This window comes from Hyperolius riggenbachi, chromosome 12 (assembly GCF_040937935.1).
Source record: "Hyperolius riggenbachi isolate aHypRig1 chromosome 12, aHypRig1.pri, whole genome shotgun sequence".
Taxonomy (NCBI): Eukaryota; Metazoa; Chordata; class Amphibia; order Anura; family Hyperoliidae; genus Hyperolius; species Hyperolius riggenbachi.
In genome coordinates this window covers 194,353,834-194,379,756 of record NC_090657.1, presented here as the reverse complement: position 1 = coordinate 194,379,756, position 25,923 = coordinate 194,353,834, and the positions used below count along the sequence as shown (strand labels likewise).

The window sequence follows — 25,923 nt, the reverse complement described above, 5'->3', positions numbered from 1 at the left end:
GACAACAAGTAATATGCAAATAATTCAGAGTTGATGCAGATTTTTTACATGTATGCAGCTTTAACAGACCAGTCGAATCCCACCTTGGCTTCATTTGTTTGGTCCATTTACAAGCTGCATACGTTTGCCTAAAATTTGCACACTCCTGCATCTCATTCATCGCTACTCAGCAACAATTATGCTGAATAACTACCCTTCTGCAAATGGCTTAATTCCATTACCACTTAAAACAGAATAGCAACAGCTTGTTTTAGGATAGCAGCACATCATGTCCTTTGGAAAAGAGTGTTAAGCAGGGCTAGCGCTTCCATAGAGGAAACTGGGCAATTGCCCAGGGATCTAGAGCCGGCTGTATGGGCCCCCAAGTCTCTCTCCTTAGGGGGAGTCACTATTGGGGTATGTGAGTAGATAATGGCGGTGCCACTGATTTGTTGCAGAGTGCACACAGCGTGGTGTTCTCACCTGTCTGGATGGCGTGCTGCTACTTCTTCCTTCTCCGTGGCTCCCCACAGCTTTTCTGTCATTACAACCCACATGCATGTTACCTAAATACGTATATTCCTGCAGGGAATAAAGAGGATGCGCAAGTAGGGAGGAGGGAGAGTGCTGGCTGGAGAAGCAAGATCCCCATGTCACATGCTGTGTGTATGTGCCATTGGGGAGGCGGGGCAAAGGGTACTATTATGGGTGGGGACGATGACAAGGTGACCCATGCTGTTATAGGGAGGGGGACATAAATAAGTCCACCTAATACTGCTATTTGGGAGGGGACAAAGGCCCCACTAATACTCATGGCTGTGGAGTTGCCGTTGGAGTTAGAGTCGAGGAGTCGGAGCAATTTTGGGTACCCGGAGTCGGAGGTTTCATAAACTGAGGTGTCTGAGTCGGATGATTTTTGTACTAAATCCACAGCACTGGTAAGTAGTAGACTAAGGAGTCGGAGTCGAGGAGTCGGAGCAATTTTGGGTACCTGGAGTCGGAGTGGGTAGTTTAATAAACTGAGGAGTCGGAGTCGGGTGATTTTTGTACCGACTCCACAGCCCTGCTAATACTGCCACATAGAAAAGGTCTCCTAATGGTATTGGAAGGGGGGGGGGGGCAGGTTACCTTTAGCCCTGGGTGCTATTTTATTTTGAACCAGTTACCATTTAACAGATCTAAGAATACTGTAAAATGTCCTATGTGTCTGTTCCAAAGCGCTTGTTCAAAAGCCTATTGGGGGTGTCTTTGATTTATCTTCCCAGGTCTTGTAAACTGCTCTTTTACTCCACCTATTTGGGCATGCCGGGTAAGGGGAGACGGGGCCATATCAGGCTCATCCCTCTGCTCCAGGCAAACCAGGGATAGAGAGATATTCTGTGACCCACTCTCTTATGCACTTATGGAAGCTGTAGTGTGGGGTCAGAGAGCACAGCATAAGATAATTCTTCAGCACTTTTCAGACTACCATTGCAGTATCTAATTCAAACAGAACCATTTAATACAGGATTATTACAGTTCTGCCTGATCATACTGTACCTGTACAGTCACATTTCTGAGACTGTAGAGCCACTTTAATGTGATAGCGCTCGTGTATCTTGGGAGCTATCGCATGGGTTAAACTCGCTATCTATGATTACTGCTGTTTTCTGCTCTGTCCTCTGGCAACAGGTTCGGCAAGGGATTAAAAACAAAATGTCAGTAAAAACAGCCCATTCAGTCTCTGCCATCTTTCCGCACCTGGCTGTATATGAGCCTGCCATATGTTCATAGGTGTATCTGTAATCCTTTCTGTTTGTCCATCAGTCACAGCTTGACCAAGGGAACCTTACATGAGCTGATAACCCACCAGCTACCTGTTTTGGCCCTATTAGCTTGAAAACAGGATATGCTGAGAATGGGAGGCCAAGAGGAACACAGGATTCCCCAGGCTGCTGCTCCGCCAAGCCCCATATCGCTGCAGCTGTTACAGCTCTCTTACCATGAGAACAAGAGAATTACAGTCACTGACAAGAGCATTGCCGAGTGGAACAGGCTTGTTTCCCATGTGTGAAATGCCAGCACTTGCTCTGGGAACTGAGGGGTGGTGGGACAGTCTTGTTAATGCATTGCCATACAGGGCTGGGCATATGTTTCTCCATACAGCAGTGCTCAGTATGGCCCAATGCACCCCAAAAACCTCTAGCAGATCTGCAAAACGCTAGAGGTTTTTGAGGCAGATTTCAGAGCGATACTAGGCATGTTTTCTAAACATGCCTAGCGGTTTTTGGAGTGTTTTTGTGTAGCATATTACAAATATTGTTATAGTAAAGCTGTTACTGAACAGCTTCTGTAACAAAGAAGCCTGGAAAACTGCTCTGATCTAGCGTTTTTCAGAGCGGTTTTCCACTTTCCTATACTTTAACATTGAGGCAGAAACGCCTCAGAAATCTAAAAAATGCTGCAGCCCCCGAGTTTGCGTTTGTGGAAAAAACGAACCGCTCATCCCCTTAACTTTAATTAGCCAAGCGGGTTTCCCCCTGCAAGCGTTTTAAAAAACGCTCCAGAACCGCTCCAGGCCGATGATCTGTCTGCATCCTCTAGTTCAGGGGATGTCAAACTCAATCATGAAAAGGGCCAAAATCGAAAACATAGTCTAAGTGGACAAATTGTTTATTAATATTCAACATTTATTGAACAGCCTCAAAGTAAGTGGCGTAAGTATAGCAATCATTGGGGGCCAGCTGCTCCCCTTTCTGCAGAGAAGCGCAGTGAGCAGTTTAATGCCCCAGTGCTGCTTTAGCAGTAAAAAGATCAAGATGAAACATGGCCCAAGGCAAGGTACTAACCTTCTAAAGAGTCTTTTTATTAGGCTACTTTCCCACCAAGACGTTGCGTTTTAGGGGACGTTATGGTCGCATAACGTGCCCCTAACGCAACGCATGGTGGTGTTGAAGTTGGGCGTCAGATTGAGCTGCGTTATGCAGCTCTCAAAGCAGCCGCTCCAGGTTAGTGATAGGAAGTCCGGATCATTTTAAGGATTCGGATCATTTGAATCGGATCATTGAAAAGATCCAGATCTTTGAACCGAATCATTTAAATCATTTTACTAGGGAAGCAGACTGGGTGAAATGACTAGCAGGACAGGACTTTCCCTGCACTGTACATTCTGTATGTTCCTGTTTCTTCCAGACAGACATCCACTGTGAACCGAATCTTTCATTGTGATAATCCGGAGTATTCGACTCACAAAAAAGATCCGGATCAAATGAACGATTCGTTCATGATCCGGACAACACTACAGTCCCACGAGTCTCCACAGTGCAGTGAATATTAATTAGCCATGTGGCTGGCCGCAGAGGAGGAGGGGAGACCTCCTCCTCCAACATTACTGAGCATGTGCAAACAGTCCAACATGGGTTAGCCCAGTATAACGTATGGCATGCAGCACTTTGTTTAAACGTGCTGCGTTACTATGTAGTGCGACGTGTGCACTGTGAATAGCACATTGATTTTACAGTGCTGTGAGTTAGGCTGCGTTACTGGCTGCTGTAACATGGGACTTTAACGTCCCACTGTGAAACCAGCCTTAAGCTGAGGGGGCCCCATGGAAATTTTGCTGAGGGGTCCCATGGAGTGTTGCTGCACTCCACCTTACGCTGACAATATTTCAACTAGTAACACTGTCATTGGTGTGCTCCTCTGGATGGAAAGGCAGTGTGCTGTGGTTCTGTTACTGTTTACAGTGATGAACATTTGGAGGGCCACATAAAATGGCAAGGAGGGCTACGTTTGGACCACTGGCCTTTTGTTTGACACCTGTGCACTAGTTCCAGTGCTCTCAGCATGCAGTCAAGTGCTTTCAGTGGGTACTTCAGCTGCAGTGTAAGGTCCACGCATTGCCCCTGAGTGCATCGTGTGTGTAAGGTCCACGCATGTCCATAAATGTATCGTGTGTGTAAGGTCCACGCATGGCCATGAGTGTATCATGTGTGTAAGGTCAACGCATGCCCATGAGTGCATCGTGTGTGTAAGGTCAACACATGCCCATGAGTGCATCGTGTGTGTAAGGTCCACGCATGCCCATGAGTGTATCATGTGTGTGTAAGGTCCACGCATGCCCATGAGTTTATCATGTGTGTGTAAGGTCCACGCATACCCATGAGTGCATGGTGTGTGTAAGGTCAACACATGCCCATGAGTGTATCATGTGTGTGTAAGGTCCACGCATGCCCATGAGTGCATCGTGTGTGTAAGGTCAACGCATGCCCATGAGTGTATCATGTGTGTGTAAGGTCAGCGCATGCCCATGAGTGTGTCGTGTGTGTAAGGTCCATGCATACTCATGAGTGCATCGTGTGTGTAAGGTCCATGCATGCCCATGAGTGTATCATCATGTGTGAACCAGCCCCTAAGGGCTGGTTCACACTGCAAGAGCTTTTTAAGTGCTAGTGATTTTATAGCTTTATTTCAAGGGAAAGGACAATGATCATTATTGCAACACAGATGAAAGTAAGACTTATTACTAGGGGTGATCAATAAGATGCAAATATTTCCGGGTTGATGCAAATGTATGCACATTTTTATGCAAATGTGTGTAGTTTGAAAATTTCACCATCCCTACTCACACATCACAGCTGTCACTCACCCTTTCTCAGTGCACTCTGCTAGCTGCATGAAATGATGTGACAGATGATGTCACTGCAATAACATACACATATACAGTGGAATCTCTTTATAGTAAACTCAAGAGGACCAGGGAAAGTAGTTTACTATATCAGAAGTTTTACTGTATCAGAATTGGTCATACACATAGCCGGCCTTTGACCTGAGCGGCCGGAGCGGTTGCTCAGGGCGCCGGCTTCCAAGGGGGCACCTATAGCTGGTTGCCTATACTGAGGGCACCTACACCTGATTTCCTATACTGGGGGCACCGATAGCTGGCTACTTTTACTGAGGGCACCAACACCTGGCTACCTATACTGGAGGCACCTACGTCTGGCTACCTATGGGGGGGATGAAGACCTTCAACTGATTACCTATACTGGGGGCACCTATGCTTGGCAACATATATTGAGGGCACCTACACATGAGATCCTATACTAGGGGCACCTATACCCGTCTACCTAACTATACTGAGTCTGAGGGTGTTTTTTTTTTTTTTTTTGGGGGGGGGGGGGGGGGGCGCGCACTGCAGCTATAACATGTGGTGCAAATTGACAGTGCTATGCTATCATTCTAAATGGGGGGGGGGGCCCTAACTGTCCCACAGGATGTATCTATTCGTGGTTATTAATAGTATTTTTTCTATTCTACATATGTGAAATGTCACGGAGAGTGTTTGGCGTGATGGGTCACGACTTCAAAAAGGTTGGGAACTACTGTCCTAGGAGATATATCAGGAGAAAAGGTGAAGTGTGTGTGTGTGTGTGTGCGTGCGTGCGTGCGTGTGTGCGTGCGTGTGTGCGTGCGTGCGCAAAGAGGATGAAGGGGGGGCACAAAAATCTGGTTTCGCTCAGGGCGCTGTGAAACCTAAGGCCGGCCCTGGTCATACATTGTATATGTATACAGACGCATTTGCTGGGACCTGTGGGCTGAGTTCACTATATCCAGAGAATTACTAAATCAGAGTTTACTATAACGTGGTTATACTGTGCATAAATGAGAAGTAGACATTACTTCTATTCATTCTTCATAAATAATCCATTCATGTTTTCTTGCAGTCCAGCTACTCTATAATAGTTTTGATGTTTGTGTTATTATTACTGTAACGGTTTGTGCACATATCTTGAGAGCCGTCAGTTTATAATAAACAATTCAAAATCAAGCTGGATCATAGGCGTATGGCAGCAGTGCGATGTAACTTACCATCACAGTCCCATGTGCATGGCGGCTGTTATTCTGAAGGAGGAACACAGGACAATCCATGTTTGGCTTCCTTCATCACCTATTCATACCTTCTGTGTACACGGGAGCTTTGTTTGCTCTTTTGCATTTTGTGATGTTTATTTGTCCCACTGGGCTCTGTTCTCTGTAGTGAGCCTAAAATACTATGTGACTTAGTTAAAACCTTCCTATGTGTTGTAGATGACCGGTCAGCATAACCTTTGAGATTGAAGCAACAGGTAGGCCCAGTTTACATAGACCACCTTTAGGCCTGGAACCCACTGCAAAACGCTATCGCTAATCGCAAGCGCTAGCATTTTGTATGAGCAGTTTGTCAGTGGTTTCATGAGCGTTTTAGGAAGTGATTTTACAAAGTGTATCAATTTGCCAGCGATTGTGTAGCGATAAGCATTTTAAAGTCTGATTGGTCCTTTCAATTAATTTTAATTTTGTTACAGTGTGTGGTAAGGTTAAAACGCTAGCAAAAATCGCTCCATGCAGGTTTTAATGAGCGATTAAGCCAGCATTTATATACTTTACATTGAAGCGCTAACGCTCCCAAAAGGCTGCATGTCCTGCGTTTGCGATTTGAGGAATCGCAAACGCTCCAGTGGAAGTTGCCCCATCCATTAACATTAGCTGAGCGTTTTGAATCGCTCCAGAAATGCTCACAAAACCGCTCTTGTGGGTTCCAGCCCTTAGGGTTTTCTGTGTGTTTGGAAGCACTGTCAATGGTTATGAGACAGCTAAACCAGGCATTTAGCCCTTCTACATCCACATCTTTGTCGTTGACCCCAGAAAGCCACAGCAATATTGCCACGTACAGCACACACATACATGGATGAGGGTGGGCCCGGATTTATATCAAAGGAGCCTATATGCAAACCTACAAACCCCGCCAAACTGCAGCACAAATGTGCTGGCTGGCCCAGCTGTCACTTCTTCCTTACTTCCCTTGCCCATCATTGGTAACTACAGATGCATCTTAGTAGTGGGTAGCCAGAGTAACCTCAGTATTAAGTAGCTATAGGTACTCCTGACTGTAGAGAGATCTTGTCTTTGGAATGCTGAGAGCTGAGTGAGGAGCTTCTCATTTACACTCTGCTCGAGACTCTGCATGGGGAAGGAGGGAGGGAGGCGCTCGGGGAAGGGAGTAAGCCGCCTTTATATCATCAGGCGCCTGTAGGCACGGCACGTGCAGTGCCTTATGGTAAATCCAGCCCTGGATGAGGGCATTGCTCTAACACGGATCTTGCAGTTAGCATTACTTAAAGTGAACCTCCGGACTAAAAATCGACTCAGCAGCACTGAAAAGGCCTGGTGTTTCTTTAACAGTTTCACAGCATCAGAACTTTGTTTCTCTTACACAAGCCTCACTTTTAGCTGCACAGAAGAAAACTGCCCGGGCATTTTTCCCCTGATGCTGTGCAAAGCATAATGGGATTTCGTTACGCTGTTTTGGTGCAATTTTTTTTTTTTTCTTTTGAATTTGACATTTGAAGCCTAGCGTGTGCAGCTGGGAGGGGTAATCAGGACACAGGATAGTTGGAACTGTGTCTCCTGCTCCCTGTCGCCTCCTTTCAACCAAAAAGATGGCTGCCCTCATGACAAAGATGTTCTTTTAAAACCGGGTGGGTAAGAGATTATATTACCTATCTTTTCTAATTAACATAACTAATGTAACTTGATGACAGTATGTTTGTTTAGGCTGAAGTTCCCCTTTAACTGCTGTCAACTGTGCCGTCACAATCACCTAACCGTGTACATGTGTACAGGATCATAGGATGACACCCTGACAGTCTGGTAAAATGTTGGGGGTTTACGCCCTTAGAACAGTAAACAAGGTCTTAAGTAGTTAAAACCAATAGTTGTTTCCATGCAACAATTGTACTTCATGGAACAGCTAACACCGCAGACTTTTTCTACACTCAGTTGGTAAGGCGATCACAGGACTTGTAGGGAGCAGGGAAAGTCCACAGCACCCATGTCTTATTGTAAATCGCACTCTCCCACTCACATGGCAGAAGACAGGCTGCTTTCTGCTTATCACATGGGTTAACAGGAAAAGCTAAAGGAAGTCAGAATGCAGTGCAGGAAGTGACACGCGTATATTACAAAGGTGGTACAAGTGATCAAGGAATAAACAGTCCCTTTGTTACTGACAACATCGCTTTTACTTTCTGAACTAACCACAGAGGCTTCTCAACCACCAAAAAAGCAATGGACCGTAGTGACGGCAAACTGCAACAAGCAAGCTGCTGCAGCACCTCTTGTCTCCAGCTACCGTAGTTCAACAGCAAAATTGCCTTTTCCATCTATTAAAAACATAGAAGAAAAAAAAGTGTATACAGGGATATTGTATATAGGTAAATAAAAATGTGGCCACACACGATACAATAAAATGATCCGATTTCATGTCAATTTGATAAATATGATCGGCTCTCCCGAAAAAAATCAAAGGTGTTTTTTTTTTTTCATTCGACTGAAAAATCCGATCGGATTTTCTGGTATTTTATCAATCCGGAATGCTAGAAATTTTTCTTAAATTTTTCTAAATATTGTATGGTGTGTGTTAGATTGTCAATTTATTAATATAGACACCCTAGCAATTTTCTCAGAGTTTCCAACCATTATCACAATTGGGGAAAAATTGAACATAAGTGTGTGGTACATTGGTCATATTTTTGAAATGTTACAATCAGTCAGAAAAATTGATTGCAATTCTTGAATTGAACAGATGTTTAGAAAATGTATAGTGTAAGGCCACCTAAAGTGGGATACAATATCTGATAGCTTTGTGTGGCACTATAAAATTACTGTTAATGGTTTATAAATCTCCTTGCCGGTTATCCCGAGCTCAGCTCGAGGTAACCTGCGCAGGAGGATTTCTCAGGCCCCGCCGGGCCGATTTGCATAATTTTTTTTTCCTACACACAGCTAGCACATTGCTAGCTGCGTGTAGTACGCGATCGCCGCCGATTCGCCGAGCCGCCCCCCCCCCCCCCTGCCCCAGACCCCTGCACAGCCTGGCCAATCAGTGCCAGTCAGCACTGAGGGGCGGTTCGGGATTCCCTGTGACGTCCATGACATCATCCCGCCCCGTCGCCATGGCGACCGGGGAAGCCCTGCAGGAAAAACCGTTCTCAACGGGATTTCATGCATACTCTGATCGCCGAAGGCGATCAGAGTGGGTGGGGGGATGCCGCCGCCCAGCGGCTATCATGTAGCGAGCCCTGGGCTCGCTGCATGATTTAAAAAAAAAAAATTAAAAAAAGTGCGGCGCTGTCTTCTTGCCGGATTTTTTATACCGGCAAGGAGGTTAAGGGTATTGTTGAGTTTATACTTTTTTCTTTTAAATGTGTGTTTTGTTTTTTTTTTAAAAGAGAATTTTTATTAAGTTTTATCAAACAAACAACACATAGAAAAACAACACATTTCCTCCACTAGCTGTGATAGCAGACAGTGAACATAACAGGTAGTGCATATAACAGTTATATGATAAGAGGCAGGTGTAATTCAGTTTATACGCGCTTGTATATATACATACATACATTTCCATATCATGGTCTATTGCATGACTGGGCATTGTAATTTTAATTAACCTTATAAGATCACAATTCTTGGATTAATATATAGCATATCTGTGTTATAGGTGCAGGTCCTGTACCATAGTTGTGATATCTAGGTTAGGGATAGGTGCTATTGTTTCAAAGGAATCTACCCATACGCTCCATACCTTGTTGAATTTAGTAAACTGGGCTCTAGCTTGATAGGTGAGTTTATATAAAGGTATTGCATCATTGACCAGCTTTATCCAAGTTTTAATTACTGGCGGATTAGGTTGCTTCCAACACACCGTTATGGCTTTCCTAGCATAGTAAAGTAGGATTCTAATCAGTGTTTTTTTGTGTTTCCCGCAGGCCATGTCTCCCAGAATACCCAGCATGCATATTTGAAATGAAAGACTGATGGGTAGTCCTATTTTAGTAGATAAGATTTAAATGTGTGTTTACTTAACCGGTTTGGGACAGCGATAAGTAGTATCTACGCCATATCTGTGTCTCTCTAACTCTGATGCACTGTAGACTGTACGCCATGGCTTACCACGGTCCTGATCGCCGCTCCTGGAGGAAGTAAACTCAGTTGTCATGTGACAGCCGAGCTTCCTCCTATCTGTCAGAAACCGTTTTCATAGGCTCCTGACCTCCTGATCACTGTGAACCAATCACAGTGATCAGGAAGGGAAAAAATGAAAAAAAAAAACCTCTGGTCCTTGAAGGGACCAGAGGCTCCCGTCCCAACACATGAAGTGAGAGGGAAATGGTGGCTGCAATATTTATTATTTTTAGCACCCAGGGTATCTCAATAGCACATGAAAAATGCATGCCAACAATATGTTTCATTATTAAAATTAACTTCCATTTTACCTTTTATTTTACATTCAAAGTAGTTTTATTAGCCTACTTCAGCAGGCCTGCCCGGCCGTTCCCGACCACAGAGATTTTAGGAAGCTAATTGTTTCATTTAAATCATTGCCAAGAAGTAAACTATACCTTTTCATCCAAAGAGGGCGTGGGTAAGAAGGACAGTTTCTTCAAAGAGATTATCTAGAGTGAATGTGTCAAGATAGCATCTCTGACTTCTATAAATAAGAACTGTTAGAAGGGGAGTGGGGAACATGGTAGCTTCTATGCCAGGAGAAATTCCAGTAAAAGAAAGGGTGCTTAGTTCCCTTTAAACCATACCAGTTGCCTGTAATTTGCTGATCTCTTTGGCTCAGTAGTGTCTGAACCACACACTTGAAACAAGCATGCAGCTAATCCAGTCAGAGTTCTGTCAGAGCACCTGATTTGCATGCTTGTTCATTAGAAACATCTGATCTGCATGCTTGTTCAAGTTCTATGACTAAGGGCCCAGACACACTATAAGCGCTTTTCTGAGCACTTGCGATTGATTAGCTTTTTAAAAATCACTCTCATTCACTTTCATTAAAATCACCTAAAAATTGCTGCGATTGCATACGTTTATGCGTGTGCAATCGCGGCAATTTTAATGCGATTCTTACTGCGATTTTAATGAAAGTGAATGGGAACGATTTTTAACTACTTGCCGACTGCTCCACGCCAACGGCGGCAGCCCCAGGATCGCTCCAATGTTACCTGGGTAAATTATGGATATGCCATCCATAATTTACCCAGCAGATTCTCGCAGCATGCATCCGCTTCTCCTTAGAGCTAATAGGAAGCCGCATCCAGACTTCTGGAAGACAACCGGAAGTACCTGCGGCTGGATGCGATTATCACATCATCCCGCTAGTGTAAATGGGCCCTTACTGTGCATTCTAAAGCCAGTAGTAAATATACCTGGTCTCTCATGCTGGGTTCACAGTAGAACGTTGCGTTGTGATGTGACGTTAAAGTTGCAACGCAACAAAAAAGTGGTAGCAGTAGGGTATTGGTAACGCATATTACCGCTGCGTTGCTGTTGCATGAAGTAGCTACAGTAGCATATAGGCAATGAAGAGTATGCTTTCCTGTACCTGGTAACGTGTGCGTTTAGAGGTAATGCGCTGCAGCAGTGCGTTACCATAACGCAACATGTTATAATGCAACGTTAATGTCACACTGGGAACGTCACAGAGACTTCTTATTGCTGTGCGATAAGCTGTGTTATAAGAGTTTATAACGCAGCTCTGCAACACGCTACTTTGAACTTAGACTTATAATGTTCTGAGGGGGATATAATCGCAAAACGCCCGCGAACGCGTTACCTGCATCGGTTTGCCGGCGATTAGCATGTATAGAACTGCTAATCACGATCGCTCCCAAAACGCTACTTTGACCAATGATTTTATTGTGGAAAAATCACGCCCGAAAAATGCTAGCGGTAATCGCTAGTGTTTTGCGATTCCTATTGTGAACGAGCCCTACGAGTGATTTTGGGTTTTTTTTTCAGTGCTGGCGATTTTCAAAATTGCCTTAAAAGCGATAGTGCAATGATCGCTTATTTGAGTGTTCTCACATAAGCGATGAGATTTCTATCCAGTCACAAACGCGGCTCCTGCACCATTTCCTGAGCATTTGCAATTCAATAGAAAGTATAGGGAAATCCCAAAGCGCTTGAAAAAGCGCCTTGAATTGCGAATTCCCGAGCACCTTCATGAGTAAATACATTGCATTTGTTCATTTCCGGGTCAGAGTCAGTCAGGAAGTAAAAAAAATCAGCGATGCACAAAAACACTTAGAAAAGTGTTTTTCTAAGCAAAAATCGCTCAGAAAGCTCTTGGAAAAGCACTTCATAAATAGCCCTATAAATCACTCAGCTTGCGATAGCGATTTATAATGTGAACAAGGCCTAAGGGCTCAAACCCTCTAAGGCGATTTTGCGAGCGTTTAGGGAGCAATTCAAGCGCTAGTGATTTCCCTAAACGCTCATCTAATGTTAATGGATGGGCCAAATTCCACCGGAGCGATTGTGATTACCAAATCACAAAACTCAGGACATACAGCATTTTTCACGGTTCGCGGTTCTGCAATGTAAAGTATATAAATGCTGGCGTAATCGCTCATCAAAACCTTTTGATAGCCTTTTGAAATGACTGCACACTGTAAACAAATTAAAATTAATTGAAAGGACCAATCAAATGTAACAACTCTAATCGCTACACAATCCCTGGCAAAAAGCGGACACTACCGCAATCTCTCATGAAATTGCTTACATACCGCTCATACAGAACGCTAGCGATTGGTGATAGCGTTTAGTAGTGGGTTCCAGGCCTAAAAGCTGGCATCCTGCATAATTTACCACATTCTACTATAATCACTACAGAGTTTATTTCATATTCAGTATCAGTGCCCTCAGCACCATGTACCGGTATGTGCGGCAACGGCTCTTATTTAGAACAGATAAAAGCACTGTGCTGATATTAGGAAGTCTGAAAGAGCTGCAGGCATGGACTCCTGCGCAGTTGTGGTATGAAAGCTTTTTCTGGGGAAGGTCAATAAAAACATAAGTATTTCAAGTATTACAGATTATTATTTAGCAATCCATTCGCTTCGTTGACAGATAGCGGAGCTGACAGACACAGGAGAGAACACTTAGTGGTGAAAGGTCGGGAAGTGGAAGGACCTCTGGTGCTGATTTTCCAGGAAGATCTGCTAAGTAGCTCACACTCCAGTTATCACTTTCTGCATGGCCAGCTAAGTAGAGCCACATCACCCTGCTCCTGGAAAATAGTGCTCAGCCCCAACACATTACATCAATACGGTGGAGTGGAGGGCATATATAGCGGCCTTGGTTCATCAACACAGATGCAAGGTGAAATGGAACAGCTAGTGTCAGTGCCGAAACAGGTTTCAGATGTCACGTGAAATAAAGATTCTGATTGGTTACATACATATGTAGTGTTTTGCAGTTTAGAAAATGGGAGGGGGCAGGAAGAAGGTGCTTTATTTTCACCAAATGCAATCACAGCCAATCAAATTGGGACATGAAATTCTAGCATTTGCACCTAAAAGCTGGCTTCATTGTGTGTATCGGTATATATTGTGTGCAAACTTCTTTCAAGTTATTTAGCCAATGATTGGTGCAGTGAAACATTAATTCAAGGCACTTTGGTTGAAAACCTTTTTGTTTCTTGAGTTTCTGGCTGTTTTGTCAGCTTTTTCTTAAGTGTCTATAGATGTTAAGTATAACGGACGAAGAGAACTGTGTATGACCAGAGCTGGTGGCTCAGGTGGTTGGAGGTCTGAGCCGCTGTGCTGGAGACCTGAGTTCAAGCCCCTTGCTGGTTGAGTTGAACTTCTGAAATAATGTGCAATAATGTACATTATTAGGTGGGCTTCCTACCTATGTGGTAGGAAAGAAAGAGAACTTGGTGGGGGAGGAAAAAAAAAAAAAAAAAAAAAAAAAAAAGGTTGGGGGAAATTTTTTCTAAGTATGAAAGTGGGTTGTCCTGAGTAAGACAGCCCACTCCAAATATTGTCAGATGGATAGACCACATAGACATGGGGTAAGGGGAAGAGGCCCCAAGCTATCTGGTGTCGTTGACACATGTTACAGGCACCCCTCTCGTACCTGGGACACAGGAGCTGTGGTGGCTTGTCCATGGGCCACAAGGTCTTCACTCAGAGGGGTTGGTCTCAGGTGTCTCAGCAGAGCTGTCAGAGTCCAGGATTGAACTCAGGTTTCTCAGCACTGCTGTCAGAGACCCTTACCTCTGGGCTATCTCCTTCTCCTGACTATATGTGCTCGTCCATCATATTTCACAAGTAGAACAGCTTGACAGCTTAATAAGGAGACAAGAGAAGAGACTCTCCAACAGTGTCCACCAGGATTGAACTCAGGTTTCTCAGCACTGCTGTCAGAGACACATACCTCTGAGCTATCTCTTTCTCCTGACTATATGTGCTCGTCCATCATATTTCACAAGTAGAACAGCATGACAGCTTAATAAAGAGACAAGAGGATAGGCTCTCACACAGTGTCCACCAGAATAGAACTCAGGTTTCTCAGTACTGCTGTCAGAGACCCTTACCACTGAGCTATCTCCTTCTCCTGACTATGTATGCTTATCCATTGTATTTCACATTTAGAACAGCTTGACAACTTAATAAAGAGACAACAAGACTAGAACCAGAATCTCCAGCATTGTCCATCAGCACTGCTGTCAGAGCCTCATACCACTGAGCTAGCCCCTTCTCCCAACCACTAAGCTGTTCATTCTAATATTTTACATTGACCAGGAAATCCCAAGTCAATAAAGAGATAGCTGGGAGATTTGAACTCATAGCCCAAGTATTAGCAGTGAGGTATTTAACCACTTGAGGACCCACCCTTTACCCCCCCCTTAAGGACCAGCGCTGGTTTGATTGATCTGTGCTGGGTGGGCTCTGCAGCCCCCAGCACAGATCAGGGTGCAGGCAGGGAGATCAGATTGCCCCCCTTTTTTCCCCCCTATGGGGATGATGTGCTGGGGGGGTCTGATCTCTCCTGCCTGCTGTGGGTGGCGGGGGGGGGCACCTCAAAGCCCCCCTCCGCGGCGACATTCTCCCCCCTCCCTCTCCTACCTGCTCCCCCGGGAGATCTGGGCTGCACAGGACGCTATCCGTCCCGTGCAGCCAGTGACAGGACGTCCCCTGTCACATGGCGGCGATCCCCGGCCGCTGATTGGCCGGGGATCGCCGATCTGCCTTACGGCGCTGCTGCGCAGCAGCGCCGTACAAATGTAAACAAAGCGGATTATTTCCGCTTGTGTTTACATCTAGCCTGCGAGCTGCCATCGGCGGCCCGCAGGCTATTCACGGAGCCCCCCGCCGTGATTTGACAGGAAGCAGCCGCTCGTACGAGCGGCTGCTTCCTGATTAATTAGGCTGCAGCTGGCGACGCAGTACTGCGTCGCTGGTCCTGCAGCTGCCACTTTGCCGACGCACGGTATGAGTGTGCGGTCGGCAAGTGGTTAATGGTCTGAGTCACTGCTACCCATGCAAAGGTGCTACCATTATTGACTTATTTCACAAGGTTATTTTATCTATTCTATGCATAGGAGAAACATTCTTTCCCTGGAGATGTGCATGACAGTGAGAGAGTTATTGAAGCAGTGGTGGCTCTGAGCTTTAAGGATGGAGTCCTTTAACCCCCCTGGCGGTCTATTAAAAACCGCCAGGGGGCAGCAGAGCAGTTTTTTTTTTTTTTAAATCATGTAGCGAGCCCAGGGCTCGCTACATGATAGCCGCTGTAAAGTACTGGTAGAGGAAAGGGGGAAGAGGGGAGGTCGGCACTACAGCGAGATCCACATCCAATGCGGAGGACCAGCGGGGCTACAGCAAGTCTCTTTTGTGACACATACAGCATGCTCTGACTTGAATATGGCAAGAGTCAATAGGTGTAGAAAAAAGTGCGGAGCCGGCACTGCTGCAAATCGTGTTTTAATCCACAAGTGGTGATACATCACATAGCGTATAGCAAAAAAGTTGTAAACATACCATTTGATGGAGGCTGTTATTGGTGGGCTGGTCTGGGTGCGGATGAAGCCTAGGCTTAATCCGCACCCAGCACCAGCCCACCAATAACAGCCTCCATCAAATGGTATGTTTACAACTTTTTTGCTATACGCTATGTGATGTATCACCACTTGTGGATTAAAACACGATTTGCAGCAGTGCCGACTCCGCACTTTTTTCTACACCTAATGATAGCCGCAGCGGCATCCCCCCGCCCTCTTCGATCGCCTCTGGCGATTTCCGATCAGGAAATCTCGTTCCTGGAGGGCTTCCCCCGTCGCCATGGCGACGGGCGGCATGACGTCACCAACGTCGTGACGTCATTCAGAGACCCGATCTACCCCTCAGCGCTGCCTGTCACTGATTGGCCAGCCAGCACACGGGGTCTGGGGGGGGGTGGCACGGCGAGCGGCGGGAAATCGGCGCAGAGCGGCAGCGATCAGAGGGCACACGCAGCTAGCAAAGTGCTTACCGCCAGGGAGGTTAAGTCCTGTCCTGGACTTGCAAGATCAAATCCTCTAGACACCCCTTTTGTTATTTTGTGGAGGGGAGGAAGTCTGAGTATAGCTGTGCATTGTGTAAAAAAAAAAGTGCTAGCTAGTAACCCTGCCTAAAGTCCGGATTCTCCATCATCTCACACCCGGCTGAACAGAAATGATTAATAACATGCACATTTTTCTGACTTTAACAGAAATCATATGCAACTTGGGTTTGGGCCAATCAAATTCAACAGGAAGTGCATGTGACTGGCCCATTTCCAAGCAGCATATAATTTGCATTTAGTTCTCATTTTAGTCAGACAATTAGGCTCTCACTGACCATCTCCATTGCTGAAGTGTTTTGGAGTTTATTTATCACCAGTCTTTGACTGTCAGCAAGCAGTCTGTGACACTCCCGTCTCTCTGTTCCTGTCAAAAGCAGGACCGGCCAATGAGATGCAGAGGATTTCAAGTTGGATTAAATATATGCAGCTTGGAGATGGAGCAAACAAACACAACCACTAGTCTAACCGATTAGGGATGATCAATGAGATGCTAATATTTCTGAGGTTCATGCAGGATTTTGTAAATGTGTATGCAAATATATGTAGCTTGGAAATGGACCAATCAAGTCCCACCAAGGTTTAAATTGATTGGTCCATTTTCGAGCTGCATATATTTACATAACCTTGCAATCTCTATAGCCGATTGGTCCAATTCCATGGTGCATAAAACATGGATAAAATTGTGATTATTGGCATCTCATTGTCCATCTTCAGTTTAGTGATGGTTAGGCAGATGCAAATAACTTGAGTTGATGCAAATGTATGCAATGTTTATGCAAATTACTGCAGCTTGAACATAAACCAATCAAATTTTACCTCAGCAGGATCTATTTGATTCATTTTCAAGTTGCATACATTTGCATCACCTCAGTTATTTTGCATCTACTTGACCATCACTACTTCAGTTAAAAGCTCAGTGGATTGTGTGTGTGTTATACAGTACAGACCAAAAGTTTGAACACACCCCCTCATTCAAAGAGTTTTCTTTATTTTCATGACTATGAACATTGAAGATTCACACTGAAGGCATCCAAACTATGAATTAACACATATGGAAGTATAGTACATAACCAAAAAGTGTGAAACAACTGAAAATATGTCATATTCTAGGTTCTTCAAAGTAGCCACCTTTTGCTTTGATTACTGCTTTGCACACTCTTGGCATTCTTTTGATGAGCTTCAAGAGGTAGTCACCTGAAATGGTCTTCTAACAGTCTTGAAGGAGTTCCCAGAGAGGCTTAGCACTTGTTGGCCCTTTTGCCTTCACTCTGCGGTCCAGCTCACCCACAAACCATCTCGATTGGGTTCAGGTCTGGTGACTGTGGAGGCCAGGTCATCTGGCGCAGCACCCCATCACTCTCCTTCCTGGTCAAATACCCCTTACACAGCCTGGAGGTGTGTTTGGGGTCATTGTCCTGTTGAAAAATAAATGGTGGTCCAACTAAATGCAAACCGGATGGAATAGCATGCCGCTGCAATTACACTGGAAGTGAGTATGCCTCACTTCCCGTGTAATCACAGCACAACATATTGTACATAGTGTATAAGTAGCCTAATACTCAGCACAGCTTCACTGTAGTGTTGGGGTTCAAGTGCTGTTACAGGTCTGTTAGTTCCTAAATAGTGATGGCCCTGCCTAGGAGTACTCATGGAGAATTTAACCTCCTGAGCGGTCTGGACGAGCTCAGCTCGTCCATCACCGCCGGAGGCTGCCGCTCAGGCCCTGCTGGGCCGATTTTTATCAAATAAAGTGCAGCACACGCAGCCGGCACTTTGCCAGCCGCGTGTGCTGCCTGATCGCCGCCGCTCTGCGGCGATTCGCCGCGAGCAGCGGCGAAAGAGGGCCCCCCTAGCCGCCTGAGCCCTGCGCAGCCGGAACAAAAAGTTCCGGCCAGCGCTAAGGGCTGGATCGGAGGCGGCTGACGTCAGGACGTCGGCTGACGTCGATGACGTCACTCCGCTCGTCGCTATGGCGACGATATAAGCAAAACAAGGAAGGCCGCTCATTGCGGCCTTCCTTGTTTATTCTGGGCGCCGGAGGCGATCGGAAGATCGCCTCCGGAGCGCCCTCTAGTGGGCTTTCATGCAGCCAACTTTCAGTTGGCTGCATGAAATAGTTTTTTTTTTATTTAAAAAAAACCCTCCCGCAGCCACCCTGGCGATTTAATCAGAACGCCAGGGTGGTTAATTCGTGTGATCAGCTGATTGATTTGCGAGTCATGATCATGTGATAAAGCAGGATGAGATGCAGCAAATCAGAGCTTTGCAAATATGAGGCTTAGATATCTCTCACCTAACCAAACTGATCACATGCCACTCCATGAGTTCTCCTGGACATGACCATCACTATACCTAGTAAAAAAAAAAAAAAAAAAAAAGAATTGTTTGAATCAAAATTATACCATTTATATAAATGGTATCCTGATACAAATACATTTTTTTATTGATGACAAACACAGTATAATACTCCACTGCTGTACCAAAATAACTCCGTTTCCTGTATAGCCAGTCTGAATTGACAATGAAAGAAAAAAAAATTATGGACATTTGGCAAGTCCTGTGGATAAAATATGCACATACTTTTGTTTACATTAAGTGTGTACATAATTAGTATGCCCCTAATTAATTGGTATGCACAAATAGTAAATTTACAACTGTTAATTTTTTTTCCAACAGGAAACAGAGCTATTTGGGACCATAAAAACACAACACTTGCAATATCTGCATCCGTGTGTAACCATTAGTTGGCTCATTCTTGCACTGCATACATTCTACAGTCCACTCCCCGAGCTCCACCATGAAATGAAGCACATTGGCCTCGATTCATCAAGACTTATTGAATTGGTTAATGACAGTTTAGTAAAATACCGAATTCGTTAAGTTGATTTCAGGATTCATCAAATTTATCTACAGCTGTTAGGGCTGGTGCACACCGAGCGGCTTTTTGGGCGTTTTCAGATCCGCTTGCGGCTGCGGATCTGCTTGGTCAATGTATCTCAATGGGGTGGTGCACACCAGAGCGGCAGGCGTTTTGCAGAAACGAAAAATGCCTGGGTGAGGCATTTTTTGGATTGCGGATGCGTTTCTGCCTCAATGTTAAGTATAGGAAAAACGCAAACCGCTCTGAAAAACGGCACTTCAGAGCGGTTTTGCAGGCGTTTTTGTTACAGAAGCTGTTCAGTAACAGCTTTACTGTAACAATATATGAAATCTACTATACTGAAAACCGCAGCAGCAATCCGCAAAACGCTAGCAAAACGCCTCATAAAAATAAAAAAAAGCGTTTAAAAATCTGCTAGCATTTTGCGGATCTGCTAGCGGTTTTTGGTGTGCACCAGCCCTCAGTGAGCATTTGGTAATCATTCGGTAATCATTCGTTAGTGATGCGTTAAAATAGAAGAAAGTGCAATTCATGAAAATGAAAGTGGGCGTGGTTTAGCGTTACATTTAGGATTAGTTATCTTCTTCACTGCTCTGTCGTTATTCCTGTCAGATCATTGCTGGAGCCATTTGAAGTGGTTAGGTATCAGCTGAGAATGATTCAAAGGCGCAGAAGGGCAAGAATAAGGTCAAGAACCATATCAATTTTCAAGAGAATATATTTATTTGCTATAACAGGACATCTGCATTTCTCTTGAATCATTTTGTAAGAGAACACAGGCAGTGCCAGGGTTAACTAATGTGTTAGCTGCACTATATTTTTTTTTTAGAAAAGGCTCCTATCAAGCCGCAGCTGGTGAAATTGTGGGATTGTCTCAAGCCACTTCCAGAATCCTGGTCCAGGTGTTAAGCCCTATTCAGAATGTTGCTACGTAGTGTTCAAAGGACTGCCTTTTACCCACAATTCCATGGGAATCTTATGGCCTTGTGTTAAATTACCTCTGTAAAATGGAAATATTGACACGTTACCGGATGGTTACCGAATGGTTATCGATATTTTATCGAATTCACACCGAATGCAGAAAAACCTTGATGGATACAACTAGAAATCGATAAACTTCGAATTCGGTAATTTAACAAACTGGAAAAAGTTATCTCAAAGACAATGATGAATCGAGGCCATTATCTGGTGGTTATATAGTAAGGAATCCCAAATCAATTATAAAGTTCAGTGAACAGGATGGGAAAAAAAAAACAGGCACCCCTCAGCTTCTGGGCACCGAAGCAGTTGCAACAGCTTTCGCTTCACCATTCATTTTGCCCGTGTACATTTGGGTTGCTTGGTTGGCAGTGGTTAATACGCCACAGCTGCTTTGTGGTTATTAGGCTTAATTCACAGTAAGTCATAGCAGTGCGCACAGAATTGCACTGCAATAAGTCTATGCAAAGTGCACTCAGTGAGATCCAATGGATATCCCAATGCAGTGTGCTACTGTGTAATGTGCACATTAAGGCTTTGTTCACATAAATCACAATCGCTGATGCTAGCGTTTTGCTATTTCATGCGCAATTTTTAGCGTTCCTCCCCCTCCTCCCCCCACTTACCTGCACATTACCTATTTTTTGTAAGGGGCTTTTCAAAGCGCTTTTTTGCAGAGCTATTCGAAGTGAAGTGAATAGAAGTGAACTCTTTCAGCCGGTAATGAATAAATACAATGTATATATTCATAAAAACGCTGGGGAAATCGCTAAACAAAGCGCTCTGGTGAGCGGATCAGAATCGAAACGCTCATATGTGAACACTCTCATAGGGAATCATTGTACAATCGCTTTTTGAAAATCGCCGGCGCTTAAAAACCCCAAAAGCGCCCTAATTGTGAACAAACCCTTAGGCCTGGAACCCACTGAAAACCGCAAACGCAAAACGCAACCGCTAGCGTTTTGTCTGAGCGGTTTGCAAGCGGATTCATGCGCGTTTTTGGTCGTGTTTTGCAACAGTGTATTTTTTTCCCCAGCGGGTGCCTAGCGTTTTGCGTTTTGCGTTTTTATCCTGATTGGTCCTGTGAATTATTTTTCATTTTGTTACAGTGTGCTGAACCGCAAAACGCTAGCAAAACCGCTCAGTTTAGGTTTTGCTGAGCGTTTCCGCTAGCGGTTCAATACTTTACATTGAAGCGCTAACGCTCCCAAAATGCTGCATGTCCTGCGTTTGCGTTTCTGAGAAACGCAAACGCTCCTGTGGAAGTTGCCCCATCCATTAACATTAGCCCAGCGTTTTGGCAAACTGCTAGCATATCGCAGTGCTGCCAAAACGCTGCCAAAAGCGCTCCTGTGGGTTCCAGTCCTTACAGTGGCAATGAACGTGCGGTGTGACTTCACCTCTTCATTGTATTCCTGTTTTTACAGGGAATGCACTGCAGCTCCCAATGTGAACTTAGGAATACACTCAACACTATGGGACTGCTGGAGATCAACACTTATAGCTGACTGCTGAATGAGATCTCCAGCAGTGGCAGTCAGTATATCAAGCACATAGAGTCCTGACATTTTATTCATGTATTCATGTATATAATAAGTATGAGTATGTTAGTAGTGTGTATTCATTCCCATTACTTGTCACTAGACCATGAACCAAATGCACCAGGTTTATTAATAGCCCAGGCACATCACATGATGCTCCTTTCAGATGAAGTTCTTGCAGCAGCCTATGGAAATGACAAAGGAGAAAGTGGCTCTTGGGTTCATACAAAATATTTTATTAATTCAAAATAGTATAAAAATAGCTTCAATTAAAAAAAACATACATACAAGACAAATATATTGAATACTCTTATTTTAAAAAGTCACTATTGACTAGCTCAACTCAAAAGCACAATAGGAGGCTGCAATCCCCCTCTGTGCAGGCTACTAAATGTCCAGGAGAGGCCATAAAGTTCTTAACTAATGTGCACATGAAGTGGCAACCAAAAAATCCACAAAGTGGCAAACAATGAAATTATGCATATAGAACTGTCCACTTTCACAGTTGCAGAGTGGGATCAATTATGGATAACCATACATGTGTGAACATCATCCAGGAACAGATGTTAGAATTGATGCAGATGTTATATGCTGGACCCAATCACAGACCATACATACTTCACAATACAGCCACATAAGTTTTCATAGCAAAGCCTGGGATCATGCAGCAGCCACCACATTTCTGGAGTCCCAGCCGGGGCTTGTCATCGATGATTTTGACTTTGTGATGATTATGATGATGAATGTTGGTCTTCAAATGACTATTTTGTATTTTGCCCAGTTGAAATGTCCTGAGAATGGTCATCTGTCTGCTGGCACTCAGAAACTGAAAGTTGCTCTGGATTTTTTTTTTTTTTTTTTTTTGATCTGCTGGAAACTGAAAATTGGTTTTTTATCAAATCTTTTTCAGAACTGATAGATACAAACCTTAGCTGGATACAAAACATTATATGAGGCCGAGGGCCAGTGCTCTGCGGGGCGAGAATTGAAAGTGAAAGGTAACGCATTTTATTACCTCTACTCCTGGCAGCTTCTCACATTTCTGATGCCACCTCTCTATACTTTATTCATTCCTCCATTTCACTTTATCTGAATGACTGGATGCCAGTATCTCGTCTCATTTCTGTAGATCCTTTCCTATCTTTCAAGCCAATGTTTACAAACCTGGACAATGGAAACTGAGCATATGACAAAATAGTTTATATTTCAGATTACCACCAAAGAAAACTGCATTTCAAAGTCATCCGACTTGGCCCAAGTCCTTTCTCCTATAGGTTTGGTCATGTGATCAAGTTTCTGATTGGCTGCTCACCATCACTTGATCATGTCTCTTCTGTTTCCTGTATAGGCTAAACAGGAAACAGAAATTAGATATGATCACATGATTATGACCTGCCAGATACTAATTGAATTAATGGAGAAGCATGAAACGACTTGATCATGAAATTTAAGAGTAATGTTATATAGGAGAAACAGACCATCTCTATAAGCACTACACAGATTTAGAGATACAGGTTACTAAATAAGTCAACATAGTAATAAAATCTGCATATTGTTTTAGTAAACCGTATCTCTTGTAACATTAATACTTTTGACCCAGAATTGTCATGGAACTTAAAATCTGATTTTGTCATTAAATACTTTTGTTTTATTGTCCAACTCTGTGACGTGTTTGTTTTAAAGTGCACCTGAATTGAGAGGGATATGGAGGCTGCCATATTTCCTTTCAAATAATGCAGATTGCCTGGCTGTCCTACTTGTCCTCAGTATGCATATCAGTTGTTTCTGACTGAATTAGCTGCATGCTTTTTCATGTGTCTGCAGTGTCTGAATCACACACCTGAAACAATCAGGTGGACCGCCAGGCAACAGTTATTTAAAAAGAAATAAATATGGCTGTCTCTGCACCCCCCTCATTTCAGGTGTCCTTTAAGGGGCATGCATAATCATTCCATGTGGCAGTATGACTCACAGCTGGCTGCAATGTGCTTATTTCCAGTGAATATGTCAAGTGTTTCTAATCATGTCTTTTCAAAACAGAACTATAGTTTCATTATGAGAATACGTGTAAATTGTGGAACTGAGAAAACGGGAGAGGAAGGTTATTGTTAGGAGTGAAAGGTAGGGGGGGATTAGGGGGAGAAGGTTAATGCTAGGAGGGGAGAGGAAGTAGGTTATTGCTAGAAATGGAGAGGGTGAAATTAGTGTTAGAAAAGTAGATAAGTTAGTGTTAAGAGTGGAGCAGAGAGAAGTTAGTGTTAGGATTGGAGTGAAGATAGGTTAGGAGTGGAGGGAAGTTGGTGTGAACACTAACCTCTCCCCTCCCCAGAGTAGAGAGGATGAGGTTTGTGTTAGTAGTGGAAAGGGGGTGGTTAGTGTTAAGGGTGGAGAAGGGGCAAGCTGGTGTTTGGTAGGGAAAGGTTAGTGTAAGGAGAGGAGAGGGGGAACAGTGTTTTGGAGTGGAGAGGGGGAAGTGTTTGGAGTAAAGAGGGGGAGGGTAGTGTAAGAATAAGAGACAGAGGTTTGTAGATAGTTTAAAAATATACTAATTATCGATAAAATCCTGCACCAAACAGCAATACTAAATGTATGCGTTTCAAGCACCCTCAGTGCATCCTGTCTGCCTGTGGGCGCACAGCTTAGCAGAGCACTCCTGAGTAAACTGCAACTTAAAGAGGAACTCCAGTGAAAATGTAATAAAAAGTGCTTCATTTATACAATAATTATGTATAAATGATTTAGTCAGTGTTTGCCCATTGTAAAATCTTTTAAATCCCTGATTTACATTATGACATCACCTGCCAACAGTAAAAATGTCACCATGTAATATAGCTGCTGCATGCTTTTTTGGCAGTTGGAAACAGCTGTAAACAGCCATTTCCCACAATGCAGCAAGGTTCACAGACAGGAAACTGCCAGGAGTACGTACTCAGAGTTACTTGTGGGAGGGGTTTCACCACAATATCAGTCATACAGCGCCCTCTGATGGTCTGTTTGTGAAAAGGAATAGATTCCTCATGTAAAAGGGGGGTATCAGCTACTGATTGAGATAAAGTTCAATTCTTGGTCCAAGTTTCTCTTTAACTTTTCATTTAATACAACAATAACAGTACCATCACCCTTTGTCAGTGAAACTCCGTTTTGAAATGTAAAATTACATCATGAGGGCAGTTACAAGTTATGAGCTACCCTTCATAGTACATGGGACGTCCAGAAGTTAACATCCACTTTCATTTAATCAATTAACCACTTCAGCCTACAGTGTTGAAAATCGTATGCATCTGAGCAATGTTCACCTCCCATTCATTCACCAATAACTTTATCGCTACTTAGCACAATTAATTGATCTAGATCTTGTTTTTTCTGCCACTAATTAGGCTTCCTTTGGGTAGTACATTTTGCTAAGAATTATTTTTTTTTAAATCCCTTTTAACAGGAAGATTAGAAAGAAATGGAAAAAATTCATTACCGTACTTTCCGCTGTATAAGACGCACTTTTTCTCCCCAAAAAATGGGGTGAAAAAGTCCCTGCGTCTTATACGGCAAAGGCAGGGAATCCCCGACTTCCCGAACGCCCGCCGATGCAAACCACCGCCACATCGGGGATTCCCTGCCTGTGTGCGGTGTCCTGTCTCCTCCACCTGTCACTTCTGTGTTGTGGCCATAGTCCCCCTGTCCCCTGCATGTGTCCGCTCCCTCCCCTTGCGTTGTGTGCCCCCCCGGGTGTTTATTGGCAGCTGCTTACCTCAGCCATCATGCCCGCGTGGACTGCAGACCTCCTTCTTCTATGTGCGGCTTCCTCTAGTGCCGGCTTCTAATGACGCGTCATCGATGACGCGTCATTAGAAGCCGGCACTAGTGGAAGCCGCACACAGAAGCCGGAGGTTTGCAGTCCACGCGGGCATGATGGCTGAGGTAAACAGCTGCCGATAAACACCCGGGGGGGGGCACACAACGCAAGGGGAGGGGGCGGACACACGCAGGGGACAGGGGGACCATGGCCACACAACGCAAGGGGAGGGGGCGGACACACGCAGGGGACAGGGGGACCATGGCCACACAACGCAAGGGGAGGGGGCGGGGAGCCGCTGACACATGCAGGGAACAGGAGGACCATGGGGGAGGAAAGACATA

The 25,923-nt window shown here is 44.4% G+C and overlaps 1 protein-coding gene across 4 annotated transcripts in view; it reads left to right on the top strand.

The window, feature by feature from the left end:
- The window catches only part of NFATC2 (nuclear factor of activated T cells 2), a 197,238-nt gene that overhangs the window by 156,074 nt on the left and 15,241 nt on the right, over nt 1-25,923 (top strand). For 2 of the 4 annotated variants that reach the window (XM_068262425.1, XM_068262426.1), the window contains exon 11: nt 22,700-22,787. The exons of 1 other annotated variant lie outside the window; for it this stretch is intronic. In XM_068262425.1, the coding sequence (XP_068118526.1) occupies nt 22,700-22,743 (44 nt within the window). In that variant the 3' untranslated portion in view covers nt 22,744-22,787. Of the gene's footprint in view, nt 1-9,764; nt 9,817-12,909; nt 12,982-22,699; nt 22,788-25,923 lie in introns of those variants that run through there. One more of the 4 variants, XM_068262427.1, reaches the window with a different exon arrangement.